The 18,129-nt window shown below is 45.7% G+C and overlaps 1 protein-coding gene across 4 annotated transcripts; it reads right to left on the bottom strand.

The window, feature by feature from the left end:
• Nucleotides 1-672: 672 nt before the first annotated feature.
• LOC135376399 (uncharacterized) lies at nucleotides 673-18,129 on the bottom strand. Of its 4 annotated transcripts, none has more exons than XM_064608905.1 (5): nucleotides 18,023-18,129; nucleotides 16,269-16,393; nucleotides 16,035-16,130; nucleotides 7,176-8,124; nucleotides 673-6,916 (listed from the first exon to the last, which is right to left on the bottom strand). In XM_064608905.1, the coding sequence occupies exon 5, from the start codon at nucleotides 6,888-6,890 to the stop codon at nucleotides 2,172-2,174; it is 4,719 nt and encodes a 1,572-aa protein (XP_064464975.1). In that variant the 5' UTR covers nucleotides 6,891-6,916; nucleotides 7,176-8,124; nucleotides 16,035-16,130; nucleotides 16,269-16,393; nucleotides 18,023-18,129; the 3' UTR covers nucleotides 673-2,171. The 4 variants fall into 4 exon arrangements, with proteins under 4 accessions (XP_064464975.1, XP_064464976.1, XP_064464978.1 ...); XM_064608906.1 differs by having other exon boundaries at nucleotides 7,180-8,124; XM_064608908.1 differs by having other exon boundaries at nucleotides 7,931-8,124.

The raw sequence follows: 18,129 nt of genomic DNA, 5'->3' as shown, positions 1-18,129 counted from the left end.
CGGTTTTGACTCAGGCAACCGCCAGAGGGAGGCTACGCTCGTATGGCGGGAAGAGCCGCTCCTTGTATCTCTTTCCTCCACGCATTTAGACCCCTTTCTCGCATATCACCAGTACTCTGGCCGTGATAGGACCTTCTGCAATGTGTCCTGGAAAGGTGCCAATGGCTAGAAGCCTTGTGACCGTAGTAGGATGGTTAAGTTTTGCGTTTCGAGTAGCAAAAAGATCAGTAAAACTCACAACTCCCATTTACGGTATTGTTCTTGTGAATGGTTTACTATGGTTTACGGATTAATCGATTATTTTTATTGGAATTTGTAGGCGCCTTATATGCAATTGAAACAAGTTTTTTCGTGTCTAAAAATCCGGGCCCTTCTTATATCTGTAATTAAATCACAACGTTTTACCAATGTATCAGCTTTCAGACATCATTTTGTCGTTCATTAGGAGGTTATTAGCGTGGGAACTTCCTTGTACTGGTTGAAGGAATTGTTCTTTGTAAATAACTTTGGTTTGCATTCAGCTGGCTTGAGCTTACTCATAAGAGCACTGAGAACATACTACTGATTAACTGAAACATGCATACGATGCCCTGCTGCCAATCAATAGTACGAGTGCTACAATGAACGTTTTGCGAGTTGTTTTTACCCGGACTTCGTTTCATGAAATGTTACTGCAAGAGAACTAAGTCACTTTAATGTGGTAACTGTAAACGTAACGAGTTATAATCCTCAAAAGAAACTGCAATAGCAACTAAGTGCTTACTTTCACAAGCTGGCTATCACTATAGGTTGTGTCCTTGTGGCCGCTACAAGGATCCAACTCATATCACATGCTGTGTGCGGGCCAATAATTCTGCGTCTCGTTCATTATGATGAACAACAGAAAGAGAACAGTCTCTGTTCGAAATATCGGCGGCTCTCCTCTTGGGACACTTCCCCTCATATTTTTTTACTGGTTCACTGGATTCTATACTCTTTTTGCATCTCGTTATGACATCCAAGTGGACACATCACTTCAAAGGCAACTACATAAAGTAATTAAATCACACGCACACAAATCCAATTTGTCACTACCGTTTGCAGACAGGCCTGGTTCGTACACAAACATTGATGATGTCAAAGAAATATGTTCCGTAATCTACAACTGCACTGTAATCTGTAATCATAACTGACAAAATAATCTGGAACTTCCGCATTTACTCATTTGTAATAAATGTATGAGTGCCTTGCAAATATATTTTGCTCCGTAAAAGTCTGTTTGCCCCATTCTGCAGCAAAGGGAACGATAGCTCCAATATAATTTTACTTAAGACGGGTCCAATACATGACACAACACTTGACTTCACTTCAATCTGCTCGTGCTTGCAGCTTAACATATAGAAGGCTAGAAAACAACATCTTTATCGAACAACACTGTGGTTCCATGGCTGTCTCACATTTATCTCCACTCTAGGTGAGATGCACTACATGAACATAATCACACGCAACTCTCTACAAGTACTATATGTATGTCAACCGTATACACGCCTAGTAACCCCCTCAACTCATCCAAAACGTGCTGGGCGTCAATAAATTCGCAACGTCATCACTAATGTGACCAGAGCCCTCTTTTAACGTGTGACTTCCGTGCGCAGAATATCGTTGCTGAAGAGCATGCGAAACTAGGACAGTTAACAAGAGGGCGTGGCATGAGGTACCTGAAATAATTGAGTTTCTTAGCTGTTGTGGAAAAAGGGATGTACGTCCGACGAATCGCGAAGGAAGGTGACGAAATCCACCTGGACTAGCCATGTGCAGTGGTGTACTCCCATACGTGACGAAGGGACTTATTCTGGCGCGGGGTAATAACTTTACGACATCCTTTCGCAAGCATACATGTATGTGCGTTTCTCGATCGACATTGATCACGTCCACTGATGTATAGAAAGGAAGAAGCAGCTTCACCACATTCATGTGTCCGTTCAACGCGCTCAAGTGCAATTGATTAATCTCAAATTGATCCGTACAGCAGAAGGATGAACATGGGAAGGGAAGCTCAACAGACTCCACATCACCTTCCCATGCGCCAATTATGCAACTTCGTATTTCCATCGTCGTGGACGATTGCGGTGTCGACATCGTCAACGCGCGACTCGTCGCTGTTCTTCATTGTCCGACCATCGCCGATATAATTAAACAGTGTCATCATTTTGTGGTGCACACGTTATATAATCCAGTATACTGACAATTGAATGCGGCTGTAACAGGTTCCCGTAATTAGTGTAATCTGCTTTGGCTATCTGACGTAGCTTATGTAAGGTCATGTCATACATCAGGTCACGGCCATAGTGATCACCAGCGATGACATCTAAATGGAGGAGGAGGAGTTTCAGACACCAAATTTCATCTTGGAAATCATCGTTCACATACGTATACATCCTATTTTTCTTGATCCTCAGTGCGTGGTTAGAGTCACTGTGAAGCAAATAAGGCCATAGAGTTTGCAGCACTTTCCTTTCACCACCTTTCGCCCAAACGTACAACGGTGATGAGGCGAACGTTTTAGATGAGTTGACCAGAGAGTGTGGGATAAGACACCTCACAACATCCAACTTTGAACTCTGAACTCTGAACGTCTCATTGACAACATCCCAACCTTCCCAAGCAACGTCTAAGCACGTTTTTCCTTTGTAGTTAAGCATATGCGCATTTGTGTGAGGTAGAAGAAACACCACAGCGTTAAGGGAACTAAACTTAGAAGTCACATGAAGCATTGTGTTCAACCTATTTTGACATGTTTCATATATCCGAGTGCGAAGGAGTAACAATTTTGCCGCCTCCAAATAGCCCCACATGGCACATCTATCCATCGGAGTTTCTTGTTCATAATCGAGAGCACTGACTGACGTAGAAACAGGAAGAAGTAGCTTGACGACATCTGGATCCCTACTCAAGTGCAAGGGAGTTTGAAGGTATTTGTTTGTAGCGTCAACGGATGAATGTGCGTGATGAAACTTTGCTGTCTCCAGATTTCCTTGTTTCGCGCAAATATGCAACATTGTGTTTCCATCCTTGTCAAGAATCTGCATATCGCAGTAAGGAAGGAGCATTTTGCAAACAGCCTCGGATTTTCCGTAAAAAGCGACAGTTCTCTTCTCATCGTCGTTAACATCATCAAGATTTCGAATTACCTGAAGCATTGCAGGGCACCTCAAGCTTCGTTTCTCGCGTGCTTCTAATTGGTCCATGGTCTCTTTATCTAGTTCTCCTGTGCTCTCTCTCGGGGAGACATAGCTGAGGTACACGTCTAAAACGTGTTTTAGGTCGTGTCTGACAGCTGTGAATATTGCTCGCTCTAGAAAGCATCTCTTTTTCTCGAGGGTTGTGAAGGTCTCAAGATTTTTGAGAGATCGTTTCACTGCTTCTCCAATGTACCCGGCGCATAATATGTCGAGTCTGTCCCTCGCAGCTGAAGTCTCAGTCCGCAAACATACCCTCCATTTTCCAGCGTATTTATTGTCCCACGGGGAAAAGAGTTCGACGTACTCGAACGGTGACATATTAAACAAATCATGCTGGATTAGTTTATCATCCACCGGGACCTCCTTCAATGTTGTTTTATCAGAATGTAGAGCACCTACGTGTAATGGACTCCTTTTGAGCTTATCAACTTGAAGCAATTCTCCTCTTTGAATATCGTGTTTGGACAAAGCAACATATGAAGCATTGTTGTTCATCACGGCAGAGTGGAGGGGAAGGGACTTCGATGCGAGGGCATCGAACAACAGCATTACACCGTCGTAGTGTTTTTCACGATAGAGTTTGACAATGTTATCCCTAATGACGAAATTTTGTTCTATTTGCACCTTTTGCAGTAGGAAGTCAGCTGCAAAGAATTCGGCGAAAGTATTATGAACGAATTCTGGAATTCCGTCGTTAAGATCATTCAGAAAACCTTCTTTGAAACTATTAATAGCCGCGTCCTTCATTAAACGTCCCTCTGGCTCTAGATTCTCTAATTCATCTTTGTTCAATAAGGATTCCAAGGTTTCCAGAGGGAACATACACTTCATAGCGAGGAGTCCATGGTTTCTGTAAAACTGAAGCGCAACGGCGTCCTCGGCGTCTTGCACGGCGTGTAAGTGGATGCTTTCGTTTCTTTTTTCTTTTCTGTACACAATAAGGTGCTTGTACTCTACAAACATCTTGTAGATGTGTACATTATATATGTTGCTATCATCATAAATCTCAGCACGTTCACGTACCAAAGAGTAATCGCCAGACTCTGTCATTTCCCCGTTTCTCATCTCAGCCATCATACGATTAAGGAGAGGCATTTCAAAGATGGTCTTGTTTCTCTCCTTCATGGATGTGTGCAGTCGCTGGAACAGCTCGAAACTTCCAGCATTTTCATTGGTTGAATGAGCAGTTTCCTCATAATTTCTATGGAACTCCGCCTGGTGTTTGTCAGAAAATGGAAGGAGTTGATATGACACCGTGTGCAGAGCATCTTGCGCATGGGGCTTAAATATAGTACGAGTAAACATATATGTCTTGTAGGCTTTCTTTTCAGATAGAAACGATGTAAGCTTCAAGACGCACTTGCGGCATGTCTCGTTCAGTTCATCGAAGGCATCCAAGATGACGACAATCTCGAAAGGGCTTCCGGTGTTCAAACTTTTCTCGAACAAAGCGAACTCTAGACCATCTTTGTGTACTTCGCAGAGATCCGCTAGATACTTGCACATATCCGTTAGATCCGGCGTCACATTTTTAACCGATGCAATTCTCCGAGGAAGGTCGACGTACATCACCCACCGCTTCTTGTCTTGATTTTTTACTTCTGTGCACAAGCGCTTTGCCAGCGTACTCTTTCCCGTACCTGGTGCACCAGAGACTATGACAACCTTCTCCTCTACGTTCAACAACACGTCCTCAGTGTAACACTCACTTCCCACCATTGGAAGGTGACTGAGAGGACCATTTGATTTCGTCCACAAGAGTCTAGTACGAGATTCGTCGAATGTTAGCAGGTGCACTACTTTGTTTCGGAAATGAGCAGTTTCCAGTAGAGTTTCGTAGTCACCTGGCTCTTGGAGGAGCACAAATTTCTCGAACTTCTTTAATTCCTCCTTGGCTTTTGGCTCACAACCGTGAGGTAGATGTGTTGCGAGTTGACTGTGCGGACAGTCCAGAAGTGCGAATGCCTCACTGTCGTCATCTAGACTACATTCCTTCAAGTTAATTTCCACGGCTCTTCCACACTCTCTTTTCACGTAATAGTTCTGAACATGTTCTTCTAGTTCATGAAGAGGAGGCCCCAGGTCAATGCTCTTCGACTCGCATAGCTTTAGGAAAACCGCAGTGTCAACGCAACGTTTGAAGGTATCTATAGTCGTTGCGTCCGAAAACGTAGAAACGTCCTGGCCCTGAAGTTTTACGTGGGAATTTTCGAAAATCCCTTCTTTGCAGCTATTCGTGACATGCGCAAAGGTTGCTTCGTCGATTCTGTGAACTTCGTGCCTCTCCGTAAAGAATGCATCTGCTTCTACTCGTGTCATCAAGTAGTCTTTATCGCTGTCTTCCACGAGCAAGATGACTTTTGATCCAGTGACACAGGATACTTCACTGAAAAGCCGAATCATCTTTTGGACATTCTTGTTTTGTTGGACCGTTACAAGAACAAACGCATATTTGTAGTCTTGTAACACACCCTCCAGTGCGGAGTCCAGCTGTTTTGCATCGAAAAACATGTATGGAAGTCCCGTAGATTGCACAGCTTTGTGAACCATTATTTCGAGAAGCCTCAGTTCTGGGCCCGTAACTACGTGAAGCAACCCGTTTTCCCAGACACTGTTCTTCGGTTGGTTCTCGAAATTGACGTTGAGTTTGCCAATGTTGAAAGCTTTGTTGAGTCTCTCGTTTACCTTTTCTATCATTGTCGCATCTATCGACGGGAATCCATTTTGAATGTATTTCTGCATGTCCGGGATGACAGTATCATCGAAAAACTTTCGTAGTTCCGGTACCTCCTTTTCGAGAACCCTATTTCCACGATCGCTGCCATATTCAGTTAGTATGTGTGGGATACGAACAATCGCTTCTTGTTCTTCACTTGTGTTCAAAGCTAGTCGTATCAATTTATCCACATCGTTTTCTCTTCGTTTTATGTCATCCAGAATGTCTCTGTATCGCCGTTCCTTTTCGGTATCTTCGCGGAAATATGGCTTGCCATAATTTTTATACACCAGATGAAGTGCCATATGACAAGATTCGTGAATAAACGTGCCCCGGACTTCGGCTTCCGTTGCTCCGCCTCCGATAGAAATTATTTGGTTTTCGTAATCAGCAAGTCCGCGGACGTCGCTGCCGCTGCACCCCGTGATCCCCTGAACGTTTTCACTGTTGTAGTCGAATAGTATATCCAGATGCGGTGCTGTGGCAACAACTTTCAATATTTCCTCGTTTAATTGGTCGGTTGAAAGTTCCCTGAACATCTTCTCCAATCGCTCGTCGAAGTCATCACATCCGACGTGGCTCTTCGATTTGCTTTTCAAGTAATAGATGTAGGATTCTTTGCATTCTTTGGTGTAGTATCGTTGCCGTCGTATTTCAGCTCGATGAACGTGTGACAGATGTTTATAATACGACGATTCTTTGTCGTTCTTGAGTCCACATCCGCGCGAGACTAAGAGGCCATGTATACGGATGGATTTCTTTTTAACAGCTCTGTAACGAGCTGATTTTTCTTTAACAGGGTCCAACCACAGTTTCAAAGCAGGTGCAGCATCCAGGCACTTTAGAACACCAGCCTCGTCTTCCTCCGCAATGGCTTCGTGCATTTCCTTCCTGACGTCTTCCCACTCTTGCGACCTTTCCATCTCGAGATCAAATCCAGATGTCGAAGCCATGCCTTTGGAGATGAAGAGATAAATTCCTGTAATTTTAACAAGGTATTTAGGAACGTAAGCAACACTAATTGAACTGCAAGAAACAGGTCAAGTGCGGTAATTTGTTTGGATCGCGGCCCTCGTTTTCCCGCGTTTGCGCCGCGAAGCAACTGAGGCTACAGGGACTCTTGTTTTTTGCTCTGGGATCATGTTGTATAATAAAAGCAGCAATGATGTGTCGTCGCCGCTGTGTTTTAGGTTGTTGTCTATAGCGCCTCTTAGATTTCAGTGTTTATCGATACTCACTCACTCTAGTTTATCGATACCTCTGCTTGTTTCCTTATTTGACTCTCGAGACCACGATGGCCATTTCACGGGAACAGGTTTGTTTCATCGGACACATATCAGAAGACAGTGGGATGGAAGCGTGAAGCTTCCAGCCGTCGACCGTATCATATCCCTGCAAGTAATCTGAGGTAGACAAAAAATAGACACAGAAGAAGTAGACAAATGCGAGTACAACAAGACAAGATTCAAACATGCAATGAAGCATTAGTACACTTATTGTAAGGAAAACACAGAACCAGAATAAAGAGAAAAATACACATGGACGTCTCGTGGATAGGGAATGCCATGTATGTAACGTGAATTTCTTAATGAAAAAAAAATAGGAGCATGGGAACAGCACGAGGAAGGCATTATGACCGATCAAAGATTGAAACGCATCGTGAAGCAACAATAATATTGTGATAAAAGATCAGTACAAATGATTAATGAATTCAGAACAATGCTAGGACAGAATACGAGTGAAGCAACAGAAGTTTTCGAGTATGTCCGTTCCAGCTAGTAGTGTCTGTTCGTTTGCTTGTGTTGCCTAACACTTGGGTAGGTCTGAGACATACAAGACAAACGGACAGAACAGGACGCAAACAGCAAAGGAATTGTCTTAGTCCCAATTACACTAGGTTGAGGTAAGGAGGTCATGTATAGACCGCGTGGGAGTGTGAGAGAGGGTTGGGTAATGCATTCTGGAGTCGGGGCTAAATAAAAAGTATACGTACCGTACAGCAGAGCAAGGAAACCCTACAAGATGGCGCATATGCAGGCAAGCTGGTGGTAGAAGTATATTATGTAAAAGCCTGAGCCTTGGCACACAGACTGTGTGCTCCTGTGTTGATGTCGTTCCTCTGTGTGCTTTTACCTACTCAGGCTTAACGTCCTGGGCAGCTCAGGCAGCGGAGTACGAGCACGGTATCTGGAACCAGAGAAAAAGAAGAATGTCTTACAAAACACTGTATAGACTGCACTTAAGTCTGGCGACGTAAGTGATTTTCTTTCCAAAGCAGGGAAGTGACCTGATGAATTAAAAAAGGGGAATTCACTTCTCTTTTGAAAGGACGCTCGTATCCAGAAACTCATCTGTGAAAGCGGAACCACTGTGCTCGATATCGGTCGACAACCCATGATCATTTCTCCTTTTTTTTTATCGTACGAAAAGAGCTTCGACATTAAATGAAGGGACTTTAAATCCCTTTAAAGACGTCACGCCACCGGAGCCTCCGCTGCTCCGGCGTCCTCTTACTTCCTACCCAGCTCATACCACACAACATTCATACCAGGACAACTAAAAGTATGATAATACCAAGACTGCTAATTTCGGGACAACTTATACCAGGACTTCATGCAGTGCTAGCATGATTTATCGCTTGGCATGAGTTGTCAAGGTACAGGTTATGCTAGTGTTGCTTGACTATGATACAAGTTGTCTCGTATGGGTTACCCGGCAGGATCTGGAACGCCCCAAAACTATGCGATGCACCTGCACGGTTGCGGCATTCCATTGGCCTCCGGCTGAGGCCATCCATTTACGTTGGCTCTGTTGTAGGAGGGTCGGACGAAGTTCGCAAGGGGTGCGGCCGTCCGGGTGGCTATCCTGCGGTCACTCAGGGGCTCGCCCCATTGTCACGCAGGGCTTTCGAGCAGGTACCCTAGTGTACTGTCGTAGTATTTTTTATTTTTACCGGACTTCCCCGTTAACATATGTGAATTTTGTTAAATCGCGTCTCTAATGAACACGTACCCCGTTTCTTCCGTTCAACACGCATCAATACTGTCACAACGTCTGTGGTAGACGGACCCGCTTCAAACCCGGATATGTGCATTTATGTTAGTCTCTTGGATGAAGACTATCCTTTTCCACGCCAACAGAGTGCGTGAGTGGAAATACATTTGAAGTCCTTGCGCACTGCGTGTAGAGTGAAGAAATCTGCGCCATCCGCCGCGTCCCCGAAACAGTTCAAAACGATTCTTAGGCGGTAATGGCGCATCCTACACTAGTTTTGTACACCGGCCTTACAATTTTGTGGGGAAGAAAACGTTTAAAGGGCACAGACACCTCCTTCGACTCCTCTCGTAGCACCCTCCTCCTTCACTTTCCTCCTCGCGCTCTCCGCACTATCATCGTATGTTCCTCTCTGCTTTCCTTCTCACTCCTCCCATACTTTCATCCTTTGCTTCCCTCCTCGTTCGCTCTGTTCGTTAAGGAGGGCTTAAGGCGGTGTCACACTGGGCCGACAATCTACAGAACCTGTCGACTGACATCCAAAGGCGTCGAATCAGTCACACTGCACATACAAAAGACGGTCGACACAGACATCCGTATGTCGGCCGTCGCCGAATGCAGCTATCGACGGACCCTCCTGACAAAAGAGCCTGCCACACTGAATGACAGCCACAACCGACAAGTTCAACATGGCGTCCCGGATAAGCCTTTTGAGGAAAGTACGGGGAATTCTCGTTGTTTATACTTGGTAGTCATTATCACGAACATCGAGGCCAACACAGACGCAGTTGTATCTCATTTCTTGACGCTATGTCTCCCCTGCTTCAGTTCGCCTTGGAAGGCTTTGCAATGGGCTTCCCGTGGCATATTTGGCCCTTGCTGATTGCGTCAGGTGAAGTGGGATTGTGTGCGCTGTCATGTGTGTTGTTTGCCTTCATGGACCCCTATTCCGTTTTGCGATTCGTCAACGGTGCTCCCTGTAGTGACTTCGTAATTCTTCTACGTACGCTTCGCCACCCCACCCGAAGAGGGACCCCTAGGTTGAACTTCTGGACAATTGGACTCCGCAACCGCAAGTTCAATTTCTTCCGTCTTACTGTTGTACCTTGAACTGTTGAGTCAGCTCTGTCCTCAGAGCTGAGTTTGTTACAATACTTCATGTTCCAGCATAACTATTAGAGTGTTTGTAATAAATTATGCTACCGAAACGAGTGTGTGACTGGATTACTGAACGATCGGGTGACCTGCATGCCCCGTGCTTAGGCTATGCAAGTTTCATGCACGGAACTTTTAAAATAGTTGCTGTTGTTAAGTAAATCCAAATACTTCTACCATTTAATACCGTTCGTGAATAGGCCAAGCCACAGTCTTTGCCCCCCCCCCCCAAAAAAAAAAACCTTTTCGTGCAGTATGTGTCTGTTGTCGGCGATATACTTTGAGCAACGATCAAACCGCTGACGACACATCGTCAGACAGTGTCTGTCTTCCGATTTTGTCATCCAAATGTATCATACACAAGCGACATGTTGTCGAATTGCGTCTGTCGCTGTCGGTCGGCGCAGTGTCACAGCTGTGCTTTGCAATACAAAGTACGGTGACAAAGTCTGTCTTCCGTCGGCGCCGGCGCCATGTCAGTGTCGGTGTCGTGTCGGTCCAGTGTGACAGCGCCTTTAAAGTGAGACGGAGCGGAGCGTAACGACACGAATCGTCAGCCACCGCCGGTGAGTTCATAGTTCGACGGCATTCGGTGAAACGCGATGCGTCAGCAGCCGTTGGGGAGCAGAGCAATGCTCTACATCTGGCACCGGCCACCGAGCTGTGCACGGCGTGAGCTCTGGTGGGCTCGCGTTTCTCATGCAGGAAGGAAACACAAGGAGCGGCTCTCCGCGCCAGGCTAGCGTAGCCACCCTCTAGCGGTCGCTCGAGTCAACATCGCCCATTGCTTCCTGTTCACCACGTGATCCCCTCTAAAGTTTCGGTTTTGCGATGCTTTGTTTCTCGCGCTGCTCTCCGTATGATTTTGCTTTTTGAAAGTAATTTATTGTGAAAACGTGAGCACCATCGTAGAAACGACCTATGGTAATGTGTTACGGCTACGGCTACGTGTTGTTCGTAAGTACACGGTCAGTTGTTTTACTTTTAGTCGCCCTTGTGTGTTGGAGTAATCTTGAATTGTTCATTTGGGACCTCAAACTGTGCCGCAGATTCATTTCATATCTTCTGTTGTTGTACAAATCTGGTTAATGGAACGGCATTCTTTTCCACTTAATCAAGGAACGTACATACGTTGGAAGTAACCGTTGCAACACGTGATGTTTCCAGTCCCCCGTACTCCTTTTGCGTTCTGCACACTGTTACTGGTCTTCTAATAGAACAGTAAACATTCGAATACACAGAAATAAAGCGCAGGCTCAACTTAATACTGCCATATAAGCTGTGACACAACTACAGCTCGCGTCGTCTGCTCTGCTGGCGCCATGCTGTCTGGAGGGTCACGTGAGCGGTAACGTGGTAGACAGGAGTATCCCAGAATACAATGCGAAGCCGGCTACGCTCGTCCCGATGGAAAACCGTCGGAAGGGCCGCTCCTTGTGTTTCATTCCTCCATGGCATTTTCCATTATGGCGTCGCCCATTCTCATTGTCCTGGACTCTCTGCTAATTTGTTTTGCACACACCGGCCTTGTGACGTCACCCGCGGAAACTGGTCTAGAGAATACACGACCGATGGTCTATAGACGCGCGACTTTCTTCTTCAACTGAATGTGCACGTTGGGGGTCCCAACCCTATTACAGCAGTACAAGCAAACATGATGGGAAAACGGATTGTTTTACGTCAGATTCCAGCACGCGTGTACAGTTGCCAGGTATGACAGCTTTCCCTACACGAAGTGAGAAAACCTTTGATAGCTTTTTCGTTATACTATGAGCCCGGTGGGATTAAGATGAGGAAGAGTGGCGTAGCGATAGGTTCCTGTAAGCGCGGAGTGATGGCTGCGACGGGCGAAGACTACGTCTGACTCTAAACCAGCTTCTAAAACGCCGGTGCTTGTCAACGCTGGTGCGGGCGCCTAAGAGCTGCGTTCCAAAATGACACACATTTAGCCACCATGAGTTTGTGACATCATGGCATTCTTCCTGACCCACATGAAAATGAAGGGAAGCGAATTCGACCCGCACATTTAGATATGGGGAAAACAATCGCTTAAATGTGCAAAGACTAAACGCCTACGGGAATACTGTAGAAGTGTTTTTTTTTTTCGCGCATTTCTCCGCAATCGCGAATTTAAGTTCCCGCGAATAACTCTGGCCATATCAGGGCAAAAATAGTGCCGCGTTCCTACGCTGTACCGTGATTACCGTGACCCTTTCTACTCCATGCAGCATAGAAAGTTGAAGCAAGCCGCAGAAGAATGGTTTCTCCCATCATGCAAGATGTAAAGAAATGAAAATTGATGACGCTTTTGTTACCCCTACAAACACATTGCACTGTACACGTATATCCCACCACCCACCCTCTCTTTAGTTCCTTACTTCCATGGTGATAATGAATGAGAACTGGCTGACCTGCAGTACTATGGCCTCCTGCAGGGTCCCAAAAAGGCCATTGTACGGGGCATTTTCTCTCATGTGAGGAGAATAAAGAGATTGACCCAGAACGCCGCCATCCCCGTGAACAACAGATGTCTTAGTAAAGGTCAAGACACGAGCTGTGTATTTTCTCATCGGTACGACACCCTAGCGGCGAGGGTCACAGCCCAATCTGCCGAATCCCAGTTCGTCGAATGCGGATTATCTTTGAGGGGAAAGGTCAACCCCTTTCGGCAAGCTGGGAAATGATATAGGAGCTTTTCGGCGAGTTGGGTATGGTGGAAAATGACCTATAGATAGGAAACGTGCGAGAATCGTTGAATCCCTTAGTGAACAGTGGCTGGAGAACTAGAAATTATGTTGAAACATGACACCCACCAATCACAATATCATTAGCAATATTTATGACGAAAGCCACCGACTAGGGAACGTAGCGGCACATGCAGATAAGGCCACAGCTGAAAAGTTTAATAGGAAGACGATAAGTTTATCCACGGCCAGAGTAACAAAAGGGGACATATTTCTATCAAATTTCTCTTGTGTGTGACCTTTCTATGTTCCCTGGTCTTGGGGGTTTTTAGTATTGAATCGTCGCCACCAGCTCGCGTGTTTTCTCGACATTCTTTCATTAACAGTATGGGTGCTGTTTAGTAATTTGTTCATTTAGAGTAAGAAAACTATCTCTTCGAGGCACTTCAGTCCGTTAAATTTTCTGTGTTTTTTATTAAAATATTTGAAAGGTATTTTATTACGGCTTCAAGACCTAGAAGCCGAAAGCTCTGCGTCACTATCGTGAGAGGTCCTATCGTAGTAACGTTGTGGCTGGCTATGAGGATGAATTACAGCGAAAGCGTAATGCTTGTCAAGGCAATGAAAAGCCCCATGAGAGATGAACGTAGGAAGAACAGAACGTCCCACGAACAATCAAATTGGTTGGTTGACGACGTGTTAGTTACCGAGCGTTCTGCCTGCCGGTGCGGCGGAAGACAAATTACACTGGGGGGGGGGGGGGGGGGTAATGGAGCCCGGCGCCTCTTCACGGGCACGCCTGACGCAATGCCCGACGGTTGCCAACACGCAGGAGACGTGAGGGGGGGGGGCAGGACTCCGTAGTCTAGCATCCCCGAGGTCCGTAATTTCTCTCACAGGCACTGCTGGGAGGACAGTGTGCCCTGGGCCACCTTCATAGGGAACCTTACCAACATCTGAGGAGAACCAGGGGAAAACATACATCCAGACAGCGCAGCCGGGTCACCTCTCAATTTCGATGTGGAAGGCGATGGTCTAAGCCACTAAGTCACGGTGGTAAGGTAAATTCGGCGAATTGGGAAGGGACATGTCGATCATTCGGCCAGTCGAACCAGCACATTTGGAGGTCAAGGGATTACGGCTGTCTCCCGGCCTTCAATGCATTCGGCGAGTTGGGATTCGGCAGATTGGGAGGACACGAGTGGCAAGAAGGGAAGCTGGCCAAATCAGGCCAGTGCACTGCCTCAGAGGGGGTGGACGACTCCGCTCTTAGCGACACACAGCGGTAGTTTCGTTATGGTGCCCGCAAAGTGTGTTGGATTTAATTGTTGTGCTCGCCAATAGCACGTGATTGTTAAGACAGGGAGCTCGCCTCTATCACCGTCATAACAAGGATGAATCGTGGCATCAACACTTTACGGTGTATTGCTTTTATTGGAAAGATGTGATATGTAAACAAGAGAAAGAAAGATATCTTGTAAACAGCTGCTTTATTATGGAACTCCCCAAGCAGCACAATGCACTGAAAGTAGAGTGCAATAGGGGGTGGAAGGTATGTGTGTTATCAGTGTTCTTTAGTTTCACGAATCTGTTCAAGGCCTTCCACCTACCACTCGACTTTCAGTACACTGTGCTGCTTCGGTCAGTGGTGATCAGCTGATAAACAATTGACGCCGATATTGATGATTGATTGATTGCAATCCAACTCACTTCACGGGCACATACAAGAGTATTATTACCGAAACTACCGCAGTGTGTCACTAAGAGAGCAGTCGTCCACCCCTGTCAGGCAGTGAACTGGCCTCATTTCACCAGTTCCCGCTAGCCGCTAGGGTGTCGTGCCGCGGTGAAAGTACACAGCTCGCGTGTTCCATAAACTTTTGTCGTGACCTGTACGGTCCGAAATATGCCCGAGTATTGAACGCGGCACGATACGCAAGAGCAAAACACTCCGGAAAACCTGTGCCGCAAATTTAAGTTCTTGCGAATCACTCCTCAAAGCAGCTTTGTTCGCAAACGCAAAAATACCTTCCAGGCGAAAAAAAAAAAAAAAAAACGACAATAATAGTATAGGTACAAGTTCCCCGGTCTCATATTTTGGTGGAGCGCGTTTTGTCGTCACGCGCCTAACCTATTGGTGTGTACGAGTTCTACAGTGGCGTACTAGAGTGCCACAGTATTTTTATGAAAGTTCCACGTTATGTTCCTCATTTTATGATCCCGGTATCATATACGATATTTTGTGACCTAGTTAAAAACGGAACACAAACAAGGTCCCATGACTTGAAGATAAAGTTTCGTGTGAAGTGGAGCCAGGACACGAGAGCTGTATCGACACGAGCGAACTCTTGCGGGTGGTTAAAAAAATTCTAAAATTGTGTCAACCTTGTGCGAACTTGGTGGATCAATGTTGTCAGACGTGTGGCAGATCGCGCAAACTATGACGGCGCACTTCTCAAAACATAGAAATCAACTTCGTGATACTTAACACGTAGAAGCAACACTTTGAGAGAACACAGTGTGGATACATGGATTTCAATGACATAAGTACAGTAGAGTTCCCAATACTACAGGCTGAGGGAACCTGAGCGATGGGCGACAAAGAAAAACAAACACGACATGGCTGTGTCGCCCATCGCGGAGGCTTGATCAAGTTGGGGTGACTCCAACAGCTAGTCTGCATCTCCGTCATAATATGTATAGGTCCTGAAGACACGTGACTTATTCCGTTGTTTGGTCTGGCAACCCCGGAGTCCAAAGGGGGATTCAGGAGGAATGAAATCGATACTTTCTAGATACGGACGTATAAAGAAGGACTACGGAACGATTGATTGATCGATCGAACGGTAAAGGCAAAAATGTAGATGCTAGTCCCAAAGCAGTCGAGACTGGTTACTCCAGGACGCATTATTCGGGACTCGTGTATCAGTAAAGTAAATTTTTCTTTTAAACTTTATTTTCTGCGAGTTTATTGACACGTCGTAGATACAGACCATCGACTTTGGAAAGTTTACTTTCAAAGTTAGATTTATGAGATCCATTTTTCAATTCAGTCTATCTTTACATTGATTACTTCAGCGTCGTCCCATTGTTCCGATTATGGGTTCTGTATCAAGGTCGACTACTGTATCGCTTTACGGAGGAACCTGCGACGTCAGCAGACATTGATTTTGTTCTCTATCTTGGCAGGGAGGCGTAAGACTCCCATTTTGAATAGATCAGAAGACGAAATAACATTCTGAATGGCAGAAGGACAGAACTTACCTTATTCGATGTTATAGAAGTGTACAAGCGTCGCAGTTCTCCTGGGTGCCCTTGGTTGGATGAGAGAGTGTCTTCGAATGGCTCAACGAATACCTTCTACGCCAAAGTAAAAAATAAAGAAAAAAATGTCCAGGAAATGCGAGCGTGACCAGGGTCACAGGGACCAACTATGCTATGTGGCTCACTGCAACATCGCCACCACGGAGCCTATAGTAGTATTAGAGTCTCACATACCTTTGTTGGACGTCACGTGATGTTTGTCCAAGTACCCCGCGGATCACGTGTCAGTCTTTGGACCCTGCGCTGATGGTTTCCTGGTTCGTCGTCATGGGTTTTCCAAGGTCAGACCAATGTCCCTCCTGTAACGTGCCACGTGACTTACAAACCGCCCTGATGATCTGCCATCGTTAGAGATGACACGTGACGTCACAAGCGTGGCGGAAAGCGTGTTGTCTCAAATTCCATATAAGGCCCGCTCCATGCTTTGTAATTACATACTTCCCTTGACGTTCCAAGATGTATGTGGTAGAAAGCATGCTACGAAACGATGATTGGTGGACGGTCGAGGTTCCCTTTAAGATAAGGGATAATACCGAAACTAGCATAGTGGTTAGGATGATCGCTTCGCCACGCCGAGACTGGGAGGTGACACGGGTTCGAATCCTGTCACCGGCTGTGCTGTCTAAAGGCTTTTCGAAAACTCAGACAAATGTCCCCCACAGTTCCCTCTGAAGTCGGCCCAGGACGCGCATTAACCCTCCTGTCCCCAACTCCTTCCTGCTGTCCTCTCTCCATTTGTTCACATCTGTATGCCGCTCATAGTCACAGTTGCTTCGCGGTGCTCACACGGAATTCAAATAAACACATATAAAAATATTATAAAAATTGCGTTAAATCTTCCGGACACAAAAGACGTTCATAAGGTCATCCCCCTAAACTGTAAAAGATCTCGTAAACTGTTCGTAATGTTTTAAATGCCCCCCTCCCATGTCTATAATATTCTTGAGCTTTAATTCCTCCTAAAACAACCGCTCATAGCCATCTTGTTGGTAGACACACCCTTCACTTGGACATTAATATTCACGAACGACCGTTAGAATTGTAGTATCTTACACTTGACAAAACTGCACAAATATAAAAATGTGTATCATAATATGCATTAATTAAGCTAGAAGGGAAAAAATATTATATATTACAAAGTCTTATACCCTATGTGAGCAACATTTACCCACAGTCACTGCACGGTGGCCAAGAGATAAGGTTCGAGAGGGTACTTCACGTGATGCCTTCATGGATTATTATCGTCTTATCAGTTGTTTTTGTACCTGTGGACCTGTTTTTGTACCTGCGGACCACCTAAGGTGACCTTTCCTAGCGAGGACATCATTAACCTTACACTTTATGTAGTGAACTATGAGAAAAAGCCGACAGCAATTGTCCAGAAAGACACCACCAGACACGAGAAAGGATGGCAAGTGAGATTGTTCCCCACTGCGGATGCAACAGATCGTGTTGAGTCGATAAGGGGATACTGATGAGCTAACTACGCAGATATTTAGGGATAGTAACATTAATGACGAACTTTCGAATTAACCGTAACACACCCGCCGAAAAAGGGGGAAAAAGGCAGACGGCACAGATAGGTGGGAATTCTGAGCGACCATCGGTGAGAGTGACGCTTTATATTAATTGAAGGAGAAGCAAGGACGCGCTTCGGTGATGCTCTGGGAATTTAACGAACCACCTTTCCGGACGCAGCGTACGTTATTTACTGTGACGATACTGATTAATCGATAATGAGTCGCAGAGGAGTTACAGGATCAGCGAAGATAAACGCAAGAAAATCCAGCTTCTAAAAATACGCTATACAGCTGATAAAGAACAATTTACCAACACAGTGAGAACAGTAAAAAAAATCGGGACTACACGGTGAAACGCTACAACGCAGCATAAATAATAGTGAAAAATGTACGCATCGGGGACCTCACCTCACTCCGGACTTGCACTGGGGTTCAATTGAAGAGGTGGAGATCCATCGATCACCTGGCGCACTCTGAAGCGGCGCTTATGGGAAACCAGCTTATGTTGAAGGCTG

Source organism: Ornithodoros turicata, unplaced genomic scaffold, assembly GCF_037126465.1.
Source record: "Ornithodoros turicata isolate Travis unplaced genomic scaffold, ASM3712646v1 ctg00001071.1, whole genome shotgun sequence".
Taxonomy (NCBI): domain Eukaryota; kingdom Metazoa; phylum Arthropoda; class Arachnida; order Ixodida; family Argasidae; genus Ornithodoros; species Ornithodoros turicata.
The sequence above is the reverse complement of the archived record's forward strand: the minus strand, read 5'-3'. Positions and strand labels throughout refer to the sequence as shown.